The sequence below is a fragment of the Passer montanus genome, unplaced genomic scaffold (assembly GCF_014805655.1).
Source record: "Passer montanus isolate IOZ18808 unplaced genomic scaffold, ASM1480565v1 scaffold26, whole genome shotgun sequence".
NCBI classification, from domain to species: domain Eukaryota; kingdom Metazoa; phylum Chordata; class Aves; order Passeriformes; family Passeridae; genus Passer; species Passer montanus.
Window position 1 is genome coordinate 4041767 of NW_024367261.1, and position 21226 is coordinate 4062992.

A 21226-nucleotide genomic window follows, 5' to 3' on the forward strand; every position below is an offset into this window, starting at 1 on the left:
CTTTTATTTCTCTTTGTCTTGACTAATTCTTCTCTTCAGAGTCTTTATTCTGTCTTATTTCTCACTGTATTTCAGTGATGCTAGTAGCCCCCACTACCCCACCTTGGTTCAAGATATTGTGCAGCACTTGGCCTCAGCCTGAAGGATTTTGGAGTAGATATTGAAACAGTGATTGGGAAATGCAAAGCATCAGTAGAGGAATACCAAGCATGACAATTCACTTGTCTCAGCATCCTTCCTGATGCTTGCACACTTGACTGCCTCAGATTTGATTTTCCCACCTGCCCATCACTGTACCTTGCCTTTCTCTCAGTTCTGTGCACTTGTCACTAGTCATGTCATGTTTTAACAATTAGGGCATGTGTTAAAATCTTCCAGAGAACAGTGCTGCCTCACTATTCAGCATAAAGTATAAATGAAAGGATAAACTTGACCCAGCATTACTCAAGATTCAGTGCCATCCTTATTTTCTTTAATATTTCTTTGACTGATCGTGTCAGCTGGCAGAAGTATTCAAAGACAAGAAAAAGCAAATGTCACTCCTATATTCAAAGAGGAGTCAGGGAATTATAGACCAGTTGACCTCACATTCATCACTAGGAAGGTGGTGGAGAAGCAAATCCTGGAAACCATATTCAGGCACATAAAGGACAAAAAAAGTCAGCAGTAGTCAATGTGGATTCACAAGGGCAAGTCACGCCTGATTAATGTGAGGAACTTGTGAAATTACTGACGTGGTGGACAACCAGGGAGTAGTAGATAATGTCTGTGTAGATTTCAGTAAGGCTTTCAACACTGTCTCCTGTAAAATTCCTCAGGTCCAAGAATGGGCCCATGGGCCCAGCCATTCAGACTTTTCAGTCCATTTACCCATCCAGCCCAGAGGCTGCTGTTCAGTGGCACAGAGTCTAGTTGGACTCCAGTACCTAGCAGCATACCCCAAGGGGTCAGTACTGGGTCCAGTCCTCTTTAACAACCTCCATTAATGATCTGGATGACAGGCAGAGCGTATCCTCAGCGAACTTGCTGGTGACACCAAACTGGGAGATGTGGATGATGAACTGCAGGATAGTGCTCAAAAATCTCATTAAGTTGATCAAAGGCAAGCGCTAATTGCTGACCTAGGAAGGACCAATCCCATGCACCAGTATATGTTGGGAGCCACCCAGCTGGAGAGCAGCTTGGCAGAAAAGGATCAGGGGGTCCTGATGGGCATGAAGTTGGACATCAGCCAGCAATTTGGTAGGGAGGAGAAAAATGGCTAATTCTGGGGTACATTAGAAAAAGTATTGCCAGCAGACCAAGGGATGTGATCTTTCCCCTCTACTGAGCACTGGTGAGGCCACATCTGGAGTGCTGTGTCAACTTCTGTCTCAGAATCACAGAATATTCTGAGTTGGAAGGGATCTGCAACGATATCAAGACTCCTCTGTAGAAAAGAGATATGGGCATATGAGAGAGAGTCCAACGAAGGGCCACAAAGATGAATGAGATGATGAACTAGAACATCCTCCCTGTGGAGAGCACCTGAGAGAGCTGGGACTGTTGAGCCTAGTTAAAGGCTCAGGAAATCTTAACAATGTGTGTAAATACCTGAAGGAAGGGTACAGTGGGGACAGAGCCAGGCACTCCTCAGTGGGGCCCGGTGACAAGACCAGAGGCAACAGGCACAAACAAAACAAGGTGGTTCCCTCTGAACATCAGTAACATTATTTCTGCTCTGAAATGAGGGTGACCAAACACTGCCACAGGTTGGCCAGGGGGATTGTAAAATTTCTCTCTGTGGAGATATTCAAAAGTCATTTGGACACAGTCCTAGCTCTAGGCAGCCCTGCTTGAGCAGAGGGATTGGATCAGATGGGCTTCAGAGATCCCTGCCAGACTCACCATTCTGCGATAACACAAGGTACCAAAAGTACCGACAATGTCGATGTGTATTAGCAGCATCTTTGGGTTTTGAAGTGTATGACATTGTTGGCTGATTTTTTTGTGTGCCTTTGGCCAAATTCTGTCTCAGACTTCTCCAAATCCTGCTTCCCTTCACTCTCTTCACCCTAAGGTTTCTATGAATATGTTTCCTAAAGCTATTCTGCTGCAATGCTTGACTAATTTCTTCTGATTTGGGTTATTGCACAATGGCTGTGCCAGCACAGACAATTTAGCCAGGTCACAAGCTTTGACAAATGCCTGTCTATGACATGTAGACTGTAAGAGTCTCTAACTTACTTCAGTCCCAAGAGAGTGTGGGATTAGCTCTTGTGACCAAACTCCTTGTGTTCTGCTCTATGGAAAAAGTTAACAGGACTCAGTTTTTAAACAAGAACATCTCACAGACATGCTGCATTCACAAGGAAATTGACTCCAGACTCCCAACTTCCTTCAAGAAGCATTTCTCTTAGCCCTGCACTTCCCCATCCCCTCTGTCCATCTCTGCCAGAGCAAAAAAAAAAAAAAAAAGAGCCCCAGTTTGCCTTCCAAGAGTTCAGTGTCCCTGCACCCTCACATAGTTTTTTTCCGCTTTTCTAACTATCTGAAGCAAAACCTTAAGATCTGCCTTCAACAGTTTCTGTCTGTGGGTGAATCCAGAGACAACAATCAGCAAATTTTTATTCTTCCTCACTTTGGGGAATTGGGAGCTTGGTCCTCTCACAAACATCCCAGACAGCGTGCAGTGGTGCTATACAGCAGCAGGGATCTCCAGTAATGCATTGTACAGGAGTGTTCTGATGTCTCTAAAAAAGAAAACAGTGTGGAAGTGTGTATTTAATGTACATTTTGCTAAAAAGACTGCTCAGAGGAGTTTGAAAAGCTGACAGAGTGTAGTAGTTGTGAGATATTCCCCCCCTCCATGCTCCTTAGCAGCTGGTGTTCATTAGCTGGTCTCAGCAGAGCAAAGTTGTTATTAGCATTAGATAATCTCCAGTCATAAGAGTAGGCTTACCACCCAATAAACTATAGGCTACAGATGTAAATTCAGTCTGCCTGTAAAGCAAAACACAAGTCCTCATGGCTGTGGCCATTGGGGCTGGAAGGAGGGCCTAAGAGGGTGTATCCTTTTAGTTCTGCTTAATGTGGATGAATGAGAAATTGCATGTTTTAAACTAATAAAGAAGTTGAGCAGAACTGGGAAGCAGGCACTGTGACTGTTTGCCCAGGCTATGCTAGCCAGGATGTTTTAGTCCAATCTGCAGCCTCTCATAGCAGTAGGTGCAGTTTCCAGCTTTATGAACACTTGGTGCATGATCAGTAAATATTCAGAAGGGATTTTTTCAGGGTGACTGTGATGATTTCCTTTGCTGCCTTTTTCCAAGCCCCCTGTCCTTGCCATCACTGCAGCTAGGTATGCAGAAAGCAAGTGTATGCCACAAAACCAGGGCAATGAATGCCCAGGACAGAGGTATTTCAGTCTTGGCATTTGAGTGTGCCCTTCAGGGAAATCCAGGCTTCTCCTATGGCATGTCAGCAGCCATGAACAAACATACTGTGCTCGGCTTGAGTACAAAGTATTTTATATTTTAAATATTAATTCTCTTTCTGCCTGAATGCCAGCTGCAAAGCTATGCAGTAAGGAGCTCAAAAAACAGTCACCAATGTAAGGCAGTCTTTCTTTAGAGGGCAAAAAATGTGGACTTTGATAGCACCCTCATTTGAAATATCACAGGGAAGATGTCTACAACACTTTCCCAATGAGATTTAAAAAGTGAAGTGTCTGAAGTGTAAAGGAAAAGTTATTCTTTAGGTCAACAGAGCCAGGAATAGTTTTCTCTCCTGTTTTATATAAGGAAGACGTAATTGGGCATTCCCTCCCTCTCCATAGGGCATTCCCTCCCTCTCCATAGTTCAACATCACCTCTAGCTAGTGAAAAAAAATAATATAAAGAATACTGGTATCACCCCAGCAGCTAGATTGTGGTAATGAGGCAGGTCTTCACATTGATGGAGTGCCAGGTGGAACAGGGGGATGTACAGGCACCTGACAGTAGTCAGAAAAGTGAACGTGGAGAAACTGCAGTAGGGGCTGAACTGAGCTCTCAAAACTTGAGGGAGAAAATGTAAAAAAGCAGAAGTCACACTATTCAGGACAAAAAGAAAGGCTGCAGCCTGCTCAACATACCACAGAGGGTTTGAATGTCCCTCGGGAAGTCTTTTGTTTCACAAGAGGGGGGGGTTGTTTATTTTGAACTTAAGTGTATTTGCCTGGAAATGGGATCTTTGTTATTTTGGAGATTATTGATTCCCGCTGCTAATTCCCTATTTGATGTGATAAGCCTCTTTATAGCATTCCATTTGTTTTGCTGTGGAAATATGTACAAAGCAACAACAGGAAAAAAGCTTACCACTTTGTAGTTTAAATTTAGCTTCCAGGTAATTATGTGTATCTCAGTAAGTTCAAGAAAAGAAAAGGCAGATGGGACAAGAATTCTCCTGGGTAAAAAATATTTTGTCATGCTTTTAGGCCACTAGATTTGAACCTAAAGGTGATGATATAACTGTGGAATAATTATATCTAATATCTTTTCAAAATACAAATATGCAGTTTCCTAAGGCATGGGTTTTTTTATTTTATCCAAGTAAAATAATTTCATCTGTGTTTCTTTTTAAAGCTAGACGTTCTTGCTATTTTCTGTCTCTGGTGCTGCATGTTTTCATTGATGTTCCATGAGATGCTAGGATTTTTTTAAAAATTCTTTCTGACCTTTGCTAATGCATGGAGGCAGAAGTAGGCTCTGGCAGTGAAGGTGTTAAATACACACCAGCTGGGAATTTGTACCATGGGCAAATCTGTGGATAGGGTGGTGAAACATGACATTCTCTAGAAAGATAAGACATTATTGTGCAGTTGATTATGCAGATACAAAAGAATCAATGTCGTAAAACGTGCAAAGACCTGGTCTGACCAGCAGGTATCCCCTTAAATGGTGAGGAATGACCAAGGCACCTGCACTGAAGTTTGCAACACAGATGCTGGGGAGAGTTCTCATTGTAATCCACCTCAGTAGATTTGTGCTTGGAAATGCTGTAGCAGTTATTGGAAGGAAAATTGTGTCTACTGGACTTGGCTGAATAATGGATTTTTTTGCATTTGGTACTCAAATGGAACAAAATAATTAACAAGTGGAGTAGGGAAAATTTACTAAAAATAGCAAGTACAGGCATCATTAGTTTTTTTTATTACGCACTGAAAACTAGCATTTCAGGTCAGAATTAAATATTGTCTAGTGCATTTTTAATACTTTTTAAATTTTATTGTTTTGGATAAAGGTGTATCTAGTGAGTTGGTTTTTTTCAGCTGAAACTACTCACTAAGTTTGACCTAACCTTGCAGATAGTTTCTGACCTTCTAGAACTCAATTTTCCAGCAATTTTACTTTGTCACAAACATTTCAGCCAGTCCTAATTCTTAACCTTCAAGTGATAATTTTAGTCACAGCCCTTTGCAAAAAGTTACTACTATTTATCACCTGCCTTTCAGCAAGTCTGGGGATCTGAAATCCCACAATCTGGGGAACTGAAATCCCTCTGTCACAAAATAGTTAATTGCTCTTAAAGCTCTCAAATTTGTTTACTTCCAGGAATTTTCCACTTCAGTAACAAGAAAAAGTATAGGCACCATGCTATTTCCTATGCATCTTTTCTACTAGAAACTGAATTATTGTGGTTTTGAATTGCTAACACTGCCAACTTCTGTTATAAAAGAGTTTAGAGTTCCTATATTGTGGCTGTTCCAGGTCACTGACTATTTTAGCTTTTGATTCATTTAGCAGAAAGTGTGTGAGTTGCCTTTTTTTTTACATTACCAGTGTAAAATGCCCTCTTAGAGATGAATTTTACTCTTGCACTATTATTCATTTGCCTTTCTTCATGCTGGCACTGGTAAAATGGTCTACAACAAGCTAATGTGATCGGGGGTATATGTGATACAGGCTGAGAGAAGAGAAGCCTGGAGAAGAGAAGGCCCCAGGAAAACCTTAGAGCAGCCCTACATTGCCGAAATGGGCTTCTCAAGAGAGATGGACAGAGGCTTTTTACAAGAGCATGTAAAAAGTGGGGACAAGGAGGGATGATGATTGGGGAGTATATGTACAGGCTGAGAGAAGAGAAGCCTGGAGAAGAGAAGGCCCCAGGAAAACCTTAGAGCAGCCCTACATTGCCGAAATGGGCTTCTCAAGAGAGATGGACAGAGGCTTTTTACAAGAGCATGTAAAAAGTGGGGACAAGGAGGGATGGCTTTACACTGAAAGACAGCGGGTTTGGATAAAATATTAGTAAGAAATTCTTTTCTGTGAGGCTAGTGAGACACTGGAACAGGTTGCCCAGAGAAGCTGGGGTACTCTCATCTCTGGAAGTGTTCAACGTCAGGTTGGATGGGGCTTTGAGGAACCTGGTTTAGTGGAAGGTGTTCCTGCCTGTGGCAGGGAGGTTTGGAACTAGATAATCATTATGGTTCTTTCCAACCTAAACCATTCTATGATAATTACTCTCTCTGTACTTTGAGTGGTCTGTAGCTGCTGTAGTAACAGACGAGATTCTATTGAGTTGGCTGTGTATATATGTTGAGATTGACATCAGCTTGCTGCTGAAGCTCTCCATCCAGATTTCCTTCCTTAAAATAAACAGCTTTTTGCATTTTGGATAGAGATTTTCCATGATGGTCACAAATTACTTTGCTGCCAAGCAAAGTTGGTTTATTTGTTTACATATTTTAAATGTCCCTGGTTTGATATTTTAGGCTTACAGTTGTGTTAATACACATATGAATAAGAAGATAAGGTGCTGCTGCATTTTTTATTAAAAAAATCCATACTGGCAGTGCTAGAAGTGCAACATACCTGCTAATGCACAGGTCATGTCAGTCACTGTGGTCACAGAGGCCCATCAGGGGGTCTGATCTTCTGGCTAACTAAATATAGGGAAGATGGTTCCTCCATTGTGTGTTTCAGCCCTCAGGTAGCAGCTGCTTCTCAGGGAAGATTGCATTTAAGTTTGTGGCAGCAGATTTCTCAGAAGAGGATCCTTAGGTGAGAGTGTTGCTGGAAAAGATCACTGAGGCTTTAAAAGGTGAAGAGCTTTGGAGAGTGGGGCTGTACTTTCATTGTCACCCCTCAGCCTCCCTCCATGTTTTCTTCCCTGGTCCCACAGAACTTCTTCCCACCTGAAGCATTGCATTTTGTCTCCATCCCAAAGCCATGCCACATACACAGAGGAATAACTGTTTTTTTCCTATATCAAGTATGTTCCAACATCCAAGCTTTCCTGAGCATCCTAAGCCAGGGTGGGGGAAATTCCAACAGAGAAGGGGATTCTGCTGGCTTCTGGCTCATACTTGGAGATGGCTTTGCTTTTAAGAGTGTAACTAACTTTTATTCACTGCTGTAAGTCTGTTTGTTCACAGAGACAAAGCAATATTACTGTAGAGAGATTTTAAAACAAACCATCCAATAATGCCCATAGACAGCAAGCATATCTGTTCAGATCAGATTGATTATTTCTGGTGCCGTTTTACTCAAGTCATTCACAGATTGACCTTGAACTGTGAATTATGATATCTGTAGCTTTGTAAAATCAGCTTCTAATTCAATATTATCACATTTGGTGAAGCAAGTGTCTTCTCATAATGCTGTATAGACAACAGAAGGACAATCACTAACATTTTAGAACATTTTTTTCTCTATTACAATGGGTCCTAACATCCATCTGTTTTTTCTGGCATGCTTTAGATTTTAAACCAGCATTTAGTACATTTTTCACTCTGGATTTCTAGTACTCAAAAATATCCCAGTTTTATTGTTCCAAAAATACTTTCTTGAATTAGATACATAATAAATTGAAAAAGATTGTTCTTTGTTTCCTACTGCAGTTGTTGGATATTTTGTTCTTGGGACTAGGGAAGAGATTTGAGAAGTAATGCTGCAAAGCTTGTGTGGTATAACTATCTTAATTCAGCTGTGCCTTTTTTTTTTCATCATTTAAACTTACATGATCATATTTTATGTGAACAGCCAGCATTTGGCTGAGAGCTTTGTTAATGGAACAGCACAGTAATTAAATGGAGGAAGCTCCATTTTAGAGGTTGAGGTGTGAGGCATCGTCTCGCGATGTTCCACCAACCAGTAGGCATCTCCCAGTTAGTATTATTGAACATGGGGACAAAATCTGGATTTGCGTGTCTATCACTGCTTGGCATTATCTTTAGAAAAGAAATGAAGTCATTCCCTGGGAAAATGCAGGTGTCTGCATTATTATAGTAGTCTAATGGAAGAGTGATGACCTGGGTATGTCATTATCCACAGTGTTTCTAGTCAGAGTTATAGGGCTATCCAGTCATTGCTTCATTTCTTTTAATGAAATACAGAGTTCATGGCCCAAAATATTTCTGATTTATTTGGGTATTTTAAAGAAATTTGTTCCATATATGATGAACAAGATTTTAACCTTATGTAAACTTAATGAATTGTCAAAATCTACATTTTGAATATAATATTCTTTTCCCAGGAGACCTACTCTGGGCAGGCAGTTCTTTCTCAGGAATCTTGTAACTTTCCAAAGAATAAATCAAAATCATAATAATTCAATCCCTCAGTGAGCTGAACCAGAAAAAATGGCATCATTTGAGTCATGACTCAAGAATAGATTCACATGATCTAAAGAATGGGAAAACAAATTGGTCAGTTGTAAGAGTTTTAAACAAAGAGCCAGCTTGGCTATATTTCTCACTATACACAGATGCTTGAGCAAGCATAAAATTTGCTGATTAGTTTTCCCAAAAATCCTCACTGCAATCTAGACTAATCGGAGCTTTAAAGTCTATATTGAAGTTGTTTCTCAACACAAAATCAAGTCTGGGATAAGGATAATTTTGGGGGTTAGTAAATGACTGCTTAGAGCCTGAATTAAAGTCTGAATAATTTCAGTTGTAAATCTGATTTTCTTGTAGAACCCAGCTGGAAACACAACTGCAGATGTGTTACGGGAAATATAATTGGGTTGGCTCGCATTCCAGATTGTTCTGTACTTCTTGCAGTGCACTAATGCTGAGCAAAAGCATTGCCTCTCTCCTCAGGGTTATGGGACTGTTGTACCTATCGTGGATCAAATGTCAAGGGAAACACAATCAAAAGTCCAGGGAGCACACTGGGATACTAAGGCAGAAGTAGTACCTTGCCACTAAGGCACCGTCAGAAAGCACTTTTATCTTCAACTGATACTTAGCAGTTTTTTAGACTTTCACCAAAAGCAAACACTTCCTACCAAAATTGTCTAACTGGTTCTCTGCTAAACCATCCCAGTGGTGCTTCATCCATTTTCCTAGGGATGAACAGGCATCTCTGCCCACTGACTAAAGCTGGTCTGCTTTAGTCATTGCCACAGGCTACTTTATAGCTGCAGAAGCATCACCATCTTCCAGAGGCTGCATATTTTAAATCAACAGGGAAGTGGAGAGCAGTCATTACATGATAACTGAATCGTGGCAAACACTCCTTATGGTTTTATTGCCCTAATTTCTCAGGAAAAGGAGTTATAAAGTATATTATCATGACTGATACCAGGAGACTTGTCATGCTTACCTGTCAGTGAGCTTAAAGAAAGTAATAATCCTACAGATTAGCAGACATCTTAATGGAGTCTAGTACAAGAATTTTATTGGTATAAAACTGTTACACTTGCTTCTTTGGGTAGGGATTTTCTATTTAATATGCCCTCAGTTTATTCACTCATTGATAAAACTGCATTTAATCCCATTTTATAAATCCTGTTTAGGAGAATGATAGTCCTCTGTAGACTCTACAGTCAGGCTGGCAAAATCTGAGCTGTCACTGCAGAGAAAGTGAACTTCCAGGCTTACAATGAGATTTTTTGCTCATTGTGCAGTGATGTAAGGAAAGGAGCCCTCTGCTAGCAGTTAACTGGTCGCAGTTAACTGGTAGAAACAAATACAAGATTTTCTTCTCTTCTGTTTTTTTCTGAACTTTCTGTACATGGCATGGGAGTGCAAAGAGCCCCTGACAGCCTTTACCTGGTCAATTCTGCTTTGCTGTCAGCAGCATTATTATTATTGAGAAAGGCAAGGTAAATTAAGACTTTACTGAGATTGAATTTTCCTCATGTGGAATTATTTTGCTGATGTAAATCAGCGCAGTTCTGCTGGATTCAGTCATGCTCATTTATGTCAAATAGAGAGCAACGTGACAATTATTTCTTTGTAGCAGCTGGCTTCTCATGTGCCCAGCTCAGATTTACTGCTCTGTTAGAGCAGTGTCTAGGGTAGTATGAGCCCAGTTGCTGCTGATTAAGGATATTTGCACATACGGAATAAAATCAGGAGTTGCTCCAGAACTTATGCCCCACTGTGTTCAGAAGTTATTTTACATCAGGGTGACTTAAGTCATAAGGAACAACTGTGTGAGCATGACTTGGCTCAGAGATCCTTGGGGATATTCTGGACATCTCACCATCCTACTGTGTGCCCTTTCGTGTCCACCAGTCCTGTTCGTGGGTCCCACACACCAGATGTCACCATTCAAGCACTGGAGAGCTGCTAAATTCTGCCTTTCGTGTCTGCAAACACTCACAGTTAATAAGCCTGGCAAGTGTGTGGGGAATCATTTTCCAGCAAGCCCTGTATATATCCAGCCATTATACTTGCGTGTGACCCCACACTAGGCTCTTAAATCCTCTTGTCCTCTGGGCAGAGTCAAAGATGAATTCCTGGTACACCGAAAACACATATCCCACATCATGCTGTTCACACAACAGCAAGCTGGATGGCATGAACCAGCTTTTCTTGGAGCTCATCCACAGCAAAACAAGAGATCAAGGAGAGAAAACCCATGGCTCCTGGTAGGGGACAGCCTAGGCAGCCAGGAGCATCTCACCTCAAAGGTGCTGCCAGACAAAAAGGCTGCAAAAATCTGAGCCAAGGCCCCACAACAGGTTGGCTGCTAGCCTGAGAGCCCTCGGGGAGCGGCCACACTGCAGAGCAGAGTAAGCCTCACTGTGTACTTCATTTAAGTGTTTTGTTGTGCCCAAGGAGATGTTTTTCCTTTTATTGCTCCTGCAGAACATTGACACATGGAGCAGAAACTTTTCATTCTGAGTTTTCAGTTTGCTGGGGAGGGTCCAAACAGTAGCATCACTCAGTGAAAATGCTGCCTTTCTCTCCTGTTGGTCCCTGAGGAGATTGCACCCACACCAGCCAATAGTTTAGATCTACAGCAACTGATTTTGCCTGATTGTTTCTTCTGGCCCCAAACTCCCACTTATCTGCCATAATGTGACCAGCCCAGCCCAGAGCAAATTCAAACCAAGCAAACAAGAAAGAAAATAAAAACACCCAACAAAATAAGCCTCACTACACTGTCCTTAAGAAGAGCTGCTCAGCTCTTATTGTCTAGCACACGGAGCGTGATGCATTTGATCATGCAAAGAATTAATTCAGAAAATTGGTCTGCTGTCAAGTTTAGCTTTGTACATGTGAGCAGTTTTTACTGACAAACTCATTTGGATATTATTTTTTCAGTGAAATCCCAGCAAAGCTTTCCTTATGTCACCATAAATCTTAGGAAGCTTTCCTTTGTAGCAAAACCTTTGTCACAGTATATTTGCAAAACTGTTGTAATCAATATTGCAGAAATGTATGAAGCATAAACCAAGCAATACATTGTAAAGCACAAATTACAAAACACTTTCCTGTCCTCTTGAATGCCTGAAGCATATTGCAAGACTGTATGGATGGCACAGTGAAGCTCAGGCATGAACATTTGAACACATGAACATTTTAAATACAGAAAGTGCTGTTACAGGTGGTTACTTGTTGAGGTCTGTCTCCCCTGTTCCTTGGTTAGACATCTGCACTTGCTTAGTTTGATGAAATAGCCGGAGTTACCTTTCTGATCAACAGCAGCACCACACGTCTCCCTCCATCCTTGCAGTTCGCACGAGCAGATCCGTTCTTTGCTATGGCACCAGGTTCCTTCCTCACTCCATTTTCTCCCATTTATTCTGATTGTGCTGCTAATGAGACACCTTTTTCCTGACCTGTGGCCTCCTGACTGCCTCATGCAGCCCCTGTGATGTTAAATTAAATAAGGCACAGCAGCAAGCAAGCAATCAAACTACTTGAGTCAACCTGTGCAAGCTATGTGGGCTTCATTAACAACTTTTTATTCTGGGCAGGACAGGAAGGAAGGCAGAAGAGGGGAGCTGTCATCACTGATGTTTGCCAAGGTCAGAGCTCTATGCTAGAGATGGTTTACTGAAAGTAAATGTGGAAGAAAAAACCTGTGTCTTTGCAGCCATAGTAATAAAGCAAGAGCTGCTTGTGTTTCTTGAGCTTGTGTTTCTTGATTTACATTAACTAGTATCAAGGTTTTCAAAGATTAACAGAAACATTAACAGCTGTTCAACATCTGGCAAGCCTAGAAATTAGGCAGAAAGAAACAAGAGCTAAAACGGTGCTGTTCTGAGGAGCTGGGGGAGGTGTTTGTAAAGCCCCAATTGTGTGGGGGCAGAAGTCACTGTAACAGTACAAGAAGGAATTAAATGAGCAAGAGACCATGAAAAGAGATAATTAGGAGAGCTTGGAAGGGAAGGGCTGTGGAAGGGGCTGGGTTTATTTGAAGTGCTTATCAAGGAGGGACTTAAAATGAAGGAGCAGGAGCAGGTTCAGTCAGTCCGAAAGGATGATGGAAATGGGAATGTAACAGCAGTTCATGGAGATGAAAGCGACACTGGTACTGGAGGCCAGGAAAATCCATGGCTTCTATTCATGACCTTCTTCATCCTCTACTGCTGCTTTACTACTTGCACTGTAAGGACTAATTAAGATTTTGTTCCACTACAAGAATACCTTAGCTTTTCCTACTGCCTAAATCACATTATTAGAAACTTGGGATTATAAAACTCCAGAACTGATTGCTAATCCATGAATGAATCTATCCAAAGTGGCATGGCTTTTCCTGCTGTGCATCACTTAAAAGTGGCAGTCACCATTTAGGCAGGAGCACTCTGCAAAGGGTGGATAATGGGATCCACAAAGTAATTTGACTCTTGATGGAGAACACGGGTATCCTCAGCTGGCTTTCACTTGGAGCCCTACCAGTCAGTGTGGGGAGGAATCCCATGGTCTATAGGTCCTGGGCAGCACAGGAGTAGAGGGTGCAGATAACAACAAGGGCATATTTGGAGGAAATCTTTGTCTTCTTGTGTGGAAGCAATGCCATGGTAACATGCAGTGAAAGCTTAGTTTAAATGCATCTACTTCATGGCAGGTACCTCACTAAACACATGGAAGATGTGATCCTTGCTGTAAATCAGTTCTGTAGGTAGATAAAACTTCTGCCTTCTGTTAGAAAAGTCCTAGTGTGAACTGTTTGTGACACAACAGTTATCTGGGTCCTTCAATCTCTGTTTTCTTGGAAACGGGAGGACTTTTGGGGAGGGTTTTTTTCTTTCTCTTTTTACTATAATGTTTGTTTCTGTAGAAGCCATCCACATGCTGGATGGCTGGAGTTCATCCTGAGCATCCCTTTGATGCATCCTTTTGAAAAGTAACATGGCATGGGGGATTAAAAACATTTATAGTACAGTTCCTACAGACACATGTGGTGGGGCTAAAAGTGGCAACTTTTTTTTTCTTATGTGATGCTAGAAATTAAGTTGTTTTAATTGCTTCACAGTCCTAAGGCGAAGTCTCCCATTAGTAACAGCTACTGTATCTTAAAGGTGGTAATGGCAAGCACTTGAATAGCATTTCTGTCTTCAAAGTACTTTGCAGACATTCTTTACTTCTGAATTAAGGACTCGTTTCTGTCCCTTTTAACACTTTGCTAATGAGATAAATCTTCAGTCTGCTATGAGAAAGGGAGAAAGCTCCTGACTCCAAATTCTACACTAAAATATGGCTGTGTTCTGCTGGTTTGTTTCAATGGTGTAAAGTGCTCCCAAAGGACATATGGCTGATATCACCTCTGCTGGTGGAAATCTTCAGACTGTAAAATGAGGTGCCTGTAAAGCTTCTGCCTTCAAACAGCTGGTGTGGGAGGTGGGCTCCTACCTAGTGCTTGTTCACAGTGCCCTGTGCTCTGCACACAGGCTGAGGGGCAGGGGTCTTGAACTGGCGCACACATGAGCTCCTGGCCCTGGAGAATGCATGTGCACCAGCAGCTTATCCCCTGTGTGGTGAGGAGCCAATGTCAGACATCTCTCATCCAGCCTTGCAGAGCCAGCTCCATTTCAGGGAGCTGCTGTGCCCAGGGTCAGGGGGACATTCATTGCAGAAGATGAAGCCATGCAGCATTGTTATCATTTCCTGTTAGTGCCCATTAACCATTAACTCACCAGGAAGCTGGTCCAGTTGACAGAGATTGTGGTCCCCAAGTTGGAAACGTCTCTGAGTGACCAAGTCTGAAGGAAGAGAAGGCTCTGTCGTGTCATTGGTATCATTGACAAAATGCCCATTGACTTGGATAAAAGTATGAGGATGCCCAACAGTGCTGAATTCTGATGTCATCTCTCTGGTTCACTTTGTTTTGCAAAGACCCTTTTGTGCTTGCTCTGTATTCTGAATATTCAGGTCATTCCTATGTACAGAGCCCCCATTTGTAATGAGATTGTGTGGTTTGTTGACCCTATTACAGACAGATTGACTAGCAAGTCACACTGATCCTTCAATGTAGGATTTAATAAAAGCCACAAGAGGAGGAGGAGGGTTGCTATTGTTCTGCCCTCAGTGCTGCCAAAGAGTCCCTTGTTTTTTCTGTGTCTGTGTGTTCAAACACTGTGTGAACCAACGGGGCGCAGTCAGGAGGCTGGCGAGAGGGCAGCGAGAGGGTTAGCTGGATCCTAGCTAGAAATACTTGTGCAAGTCAGGAAGAAGGCATGGAGGGAAGGAAATTAAGTGAAGACATCTGTGTGGCTTAGTTTTCAGCAGCTCTGCCTGGGGTAAGGGTGGGAGAGTCATGCCTAAGATGACATAACATATTTTGTCTTTTGTGGGTTGGAAACAGAGGAAACTGCGAAAGCGAAGCATGGTGTGTGTCACGCATGGTCCAGGCATACCAAGTACATAATGGAGCAGTGTCAGTGCTTTCTGTTCTGCCTTTCACACCCCAAAGTGACTCTTCAAGGCAGAGAACTGAGGAGAATATGATATGGTCCAAAAACTGATCTTGGACTTTTTTCGCAGACGACTGAGCCAGAGGCCAACTGCTGAAGAATTGGAGCAGAGGAACATACTGAAACGTAAGTCCTGATTCTGCTGACATTTAACCTGAAGCCAGACAATTTGGGTTAAATTTCATATACATTTGGTGGTTTTTATAAACATCAACTATTCTCTGTAAGCATCACTGATAATAATTAAAAATAATAAAGGGCATCGTAAGTGCAAATAAGCGTGGAAGTCTGTAATAACATCTAGATCTGCAGAAATAGTTCTTTCAAATCAGAGTCAGTAAATTTACAAGAATAAACAACCTAAGGGGAAAAAAATCCCAGGTCTTGAATGACATTCCAGACAGGGGGTCAGACATCCTGAAAAGCCTCCTTTGTGCAGCACTTATATAGATGAGCATCCCATTGTAAGTAAGTAAAGATATTTGGGCATAGCTCAATTAGCTTTCCTAAAAATCTGCACAGCAATCTGTGCTAACTGGAGCCTTTATTCAATTTAAAAAAGAATCCAGTGTGACTCAAGGTTATTCCCCTCAAACTCTCCCTTTAAATCAGCCAAAAATTTGCTGGTAGATCCTCAGCCTGTGTTATTTTAAAGGGACAAAATACCACTCAGAAATCCTGAACCAAGTTAGAAGATACATTGCCACTGACTTCAAGGGAAACTGGACTGAGTCCAACTTTCATAACCTCATGAATGAACAGGAAGAAAATTACAGTTTCTTTACTTGCATGGAAGTGTTTTGAATATTAAAAACAAAAAAAAGCTGTTTATCTAATTGTTGTTACTTTGGAAACAGGAAAAAAACCTCAACAAGTTCTTCCCCTTTTAAGTTAGTAAATGAATATTTCCAGGAAAATTTTTTAAAATTACTACAGAAAAAAGTATTCCAAAATGGTACCTTGTACATAATGTCTCTTTAGGTAGGTCCATAATTCACCTTCTCTTGTTGGAATAGTTGCATTGTATAGAATCAAAAAAATGTGGTATCAGAAGATTAACTCACTGAAAATCAGCAGAATTCGTTTTTTAAATACTTCAAAATCAAATTCTTAGCAGATTAATGATAGTGTTAGTGCCCAGCAGGGTCTTTTCATCTGTTGGTGTTATTACATGTGGCAGTCAGAGAAGAGACAGAGATGCAAAGAGAAATGCACTGTGAATGCAAAGAGGAGAATAGACCAGACAGCAGAGCAGCGTGGGCAGCCCTGAGGCTGCTGGAACAGCCATTTGTTTGGGACCAGCCCTCTCTTAATGCCTGTGCTCCTGCTGCTCCTAACTCCAGTGACGGCTGCTGGAGGAAGTCAGGGGCAGAACCTGGGGAAATACTTGGCACATCCAGCTGTGATTGTCTCACAGGGGCATAGCAGAACAGCTGGAGAAGGGGGGACCTGGGACGTGACTGATGTCAGGCTCAGGCACAGAGCGACAGAGGCCAATTTTCTGGCAGCTCGTGTTGTCGTCCTGGGACCTCTGAACAAACACACGTCAGGCACCACCTGGCACTGGTGCATGACCAGCAAACACTGCCCTGGCTTCTTGGGCACCTGCTTTGAACCAGCATCAGCAGAGAGCAGCATTTCCAACGCTGGGTGCCTTACAGACATTCCTAAAGGTCATGCTGCTGAGCACAGCAATCACAGAGCACTCTAAAGGTATCTTACATTTCAGAGGAGTTCCCCCTTGAGTAACATCAGTTTCTTTTTTAATTGAATAAAGGCTCTTAAATGACATGGATGTTTGAAAATATTACCCTGAGTCCAGAACCACATTGTATTTCCTAAATGGATTTTTTTTTAGCTTGCTTTAACACAAATCTGCCCCAAACATGTGTGTCTTGGTAAATTAACAGCTTCCGAATTACAGGAAAGAGTAACGTGGTATTTCCAAGGCATTCCAACTTTTGGTGAACCACAGCAAGAAAGAAAAAAATTAAATTTGTTACATAATTTAAAAAATAAAGCATAAACATACTCTACACTTAAACAAGTAAATATAAATATCTTCTGATTTGTACATCATTTTGTGTAATTTCTCTAGAATTTTGAGAAGGAGCATTATAATAAATATAATGGAGTGTAGAAAGAGACTCAGGAAGTGCTAATAAAAAGACTATTAATTCTCTGCATAGGCAAGTCAAGCAATTTGTGAAAGCCCAGCCCAGAGCCGGCACAAACACAAAAGAAAAGCTACCACACTCTCAAGTAGACTAAACAGGATTTTCTCTGCAGTTAGAGCTGAAATCTCCCTGATGAAAATGTTGTGTCTGGTACCATGATGTTCCTGTTACACATGTAACTGCGCTACTGCCCATGCTGATGGGAAAAAATCAGGCAAAATGGGGTTGGACAGCTGGTCTCTATATATTAATTGAATGCTTCCTAGGTCTGTGCTACTGCAATAATTATGAGTTATCTTTACAAGGGCAAAGCATCCATTGCAAGTTCTGCAACTTGCTGATGGCAACAGTTGAAATCACAGCAGCCACAGCAAGGAAACAGCAGAGACACCTGCTTCTTGAAGGGTCTCCTTCACTGAAGTATACCCCATTCACTGACTCATTTTTAGGTCAGGGGCATGTAGTGGGAAGAGTCCAGGCCTGCAGGGTTAGTCTGAAGACTAAAGAACACTTTGCAACTATACTTGCTGTCCAAGTATATAGGGAAAGATTCCTCGATCCCCCGTCATGCACCACCACTGTGCCACTTCACAGGTGGGTACAAGTAATCAGTTGTCAACCTGACACATTCAGGTTCATATAAATTCCTCACAAAAATTATGGTTAGGTGGTCTCTGAATGCCTCAAACTGTACTGGAGGACGTTTCACACTGGCACAGAAATCAGGTGTGAAAATTGCACCTACATCGCCCTGACACACAGGTTTAGAGAAACAGAGAATCTCCTGAACACCTAAGATAAATAAAGCATCAGTTCTTTAGCTTCACAAGATTGGCATGACTTAACTTCAAAGAAATAGGCTAAAACAAAGTCACTTTCTAGTTTTGAAGGAGAATGTATTCCTGTTTTCCAGCTTTTACCTGCCTGAAGTCTTAAGCCTGCCTGTCTGTCTCTGAAAGTGGGTGGCTGGGCTGAGAGGGCAGGAGAAAAACATCAGATGCCAAGGACAAAAATGAGTAGCCATTACTAAGTTTTATACATAACTCCTTGGCTGCTTGCAGTTCTACCCTGATTCTGTGTGGATTCTATTTAGTTAGTGTTGTGTCTGAAAGCAAGCATTTGCAGGACCAACTCCTCCAAATTTGAGACACAAAGAGAAGAAAAAAATTGCTAGAGGATCAATTGCTAGAAGAGTATCCAGCCCAGTAGGAACAGAAACCATTGAAAGAGGAAAACTACATTTATCAGTGTAGGTACTCCAGTGATTGCTTAAAAGGACAGTTGTGACTCCCTGCTGTCTTGTGTTCTTTTTAGTCCCCTACTGGTTTCTTTCCTTCTGAAAATATAAGCAGTATTCTTGGTAAAATGGCACTTAAAGATCAGAAGTGTAGTGTGAAACATCATAACATTGACAGGTTCTTTGTCCACTTCAGTGGAGATTTCCCAGTCCTGCTGAAGTCAGTGAGCAGTTGTGATAGCACTGTCTGTCCTGGGCAGTGAGAAACCTGCTTTCCAGCCTAGCCCTCCTCACCTTCTCAGAGGTGTCTGTGGGCTCTAAACCTTAGGTCTCATTCCTGTGTGGGGAAACCCCCAGTTTTCTAGTGAGAGTGCTGGCTTGTGCTCTCACAGCTGAAGAAGCTACGGCTGGTGGGTTGTTAGTGGTGCTCTGCAGGAGGTGCCTGCTCCATCTGCAGGACCAGCAGAGAGAAACATGGGATGCCCCCTTGAGTTTAGTGCAGTCCAAAGTTTAACGATTAAATCAAGGCACCTATCCTCAGCTGGCCTTTGAGGTCCAAAATGTCCCCTGCAGAGAGTTAATCCTCCCTCAGCTAGTCCTAGCTGAGCAAGAACTGGATCCCAGCAGGGGTACAGAGTACTTTCTGGAAAAGCTGATGAGTTGTGTTTGCTCTCACCTGTTATGTGCTGGCATGATGAAAATAAAGAGCATTTCAGCTATCAGTGAAGCAGTGGACACAGATCCTAACTTATTGAGAAGCTGAGTACCTGGAAGCCTGGGATTTTAGTAACTTTTGGTAAAGGTGAATGCAAAGACAATGCATGACAGCCTGGTCCTAAGCTGAAGAAGAGTTAGTGTACTCAAATGTGATTGGGGAGAAGAGTTGAGGTACGCCCTGGTAAGAACTTGTAGCACATGATCTTTTGGCTTAATGTTGAAAGTTAATTGACCTAGGATGAGCTTTTGTGCTGCAGTGTGATACTTTGAAGGCTCATGATGGAAGAACACACCCTCCTCAACTCTGCTCATGCCATGGGAAGTTGCACGATTTGCCTGGCACCTCTGTTCCAAAGGGTTTTTTCTATTATCTCCAAAAAGTAGCTGCAAGAAATTATTCTGCAGAGGAAAAAAAATGCATGGGTTTCTTTTCCAACCATTGACTTTGCAGAATCCAGCCCTATCGTAGCTGAGCCCCCTGAGGCCACCAGGCCTGTGGGCCAGGAGATAACATTTTTTGAAGAGCTGGCTTGCTGCCCAGCCCTTCTAGAAAGTGACACACATGAAGAGGTGCCAACACAGGGAAAGGAAGGAAGCTGTAGATGTTTTATGAAGCGTGTGAAGAAGCGCAGTAGCTACGGATGGTGGACGTTCACCAGCCCCAGAGGGACATACTGTGCATCAGAGAGGTCCTGAAACATTAATACACTCACTGATGGAAAGGCTTATTTTGTTGCAAATGGTGCATGCCTGATAAGTCCACAGTCTGAGATCCTTGTAAATCTTTTACAGCCCGGAATGAGCAAGAGGAGCAGGAGGAAAAACGAGAGATTAAGAGAAGATTAACACGTAAGGTGAGAAGCAACTTTGATCCTATTATGACACTGCTGTAACTTTCTCCCTACTGCACAGTTGTTTGTCTTTTTCCTTTTCTTCAGCACCATTTTCGAAAGTAGAGTGTGAAACAAGTCTTACCAAAAAATCTTTAAAAGAAATCAGCAATGTTGCAGGGTGTAAGTCCACAGAGAGCAAAGGAAACCACTTTGCAGGCTACTGCTGGTAACATTTCAAACAGGAAAAAAGATCTAGTCTTCATAACTGAAGGAGTTTTGAACAGTGAAGGATAAAGATCAGCATTTACAAGGACCACTGCTTCTTGTAAATGTAATGGGTTCTGTAGCCATTACAGAAAGCAAAGTTAAAGCAATGCTGATTTGAAAATTCCACAAAAAAAAAAAAAAACTCATAAAACTGGAAGCTAAACATTTTCTGGAAAAGGAGGTTGTCAATTGAGGCATTTAAACTAAATAGAGACAAGCATTTAGGAAAAAGCATATAGTGCAGAAAACAATCTTGTATTGGCAGGGAAGGACAAACAAAATAGCATCTCTTGATTCAAAAGTCATTTACTCTTAAAACTGAAGAACAGTCATTTCAGATGTACCCATTCAGTTTTGCAGCTGGCATAAATGTCTACGGATGCCCAAACATACACAGTGAACAATCCATCCTGCTATTGCAGATTAACTTTCTTTCAGCACTGACATATTTCCTATCTCCAAGGATAAAGAAAGCCCTCTAAAAACTCACATAGTTGTGAAGCAGCACCATTCCCTTTCTGTACAATTTTAGATGGCTTAGTTTTTTTGACCTATGTGATCACAGCTTTCATGGTATAAATAATAACAAGGAAAGGTCTCTAAGTATATGTGGAAAGGTTACATTCTGAGAACTGAATTGCTTTCTACCACAGTTAAAAATCTCATGCCTTATTCTCAGTTCATGTAAATAGGTAGAATTCTTGGTCACCAGTGCGGGGATACTGCTGTTGTCTGCAGGAGCTAGAGAGCCATAATGTTGTTTGTAAAACACTTCTATTCCTCACCACGATGACAGGGATGATTTTGCATTCCCTCTTAGCACTGCCTGAAAGAAAAGATCCTAACTGCATTGCAGATGTTTCATGGGATTGAGGCTCTGC

General features: G+C 41.8%; 1 protein-coding gene across 10 annotated transcripts in view; it reads left to right on the forward strand.

Moving 5' to 3' along the window:
• Positions 1–21226, forward strand: part of PHACTR1 (phosphatase and actin regulator 1) — a 302048-nt gene that overhangs the window by 265033 nt on the left and 15789 nt on the right. For all 10 annotated transcript variants that reach the window (XM_039712149.1, XM_039712146.1, XM_039712154.1 and 7 more), the window contains 2 exons: positions 15185–15240; positions 20038–20099. In XM_039712149.1, coding sequence (XP_039568083.1) covers positions 15185–15240; positions 20038–20099 — 118 coding nt within the window. The remainder of the gene's footprint in view (positions 1–15184; positions 15241–20037; positions 20100–21226) is intronic.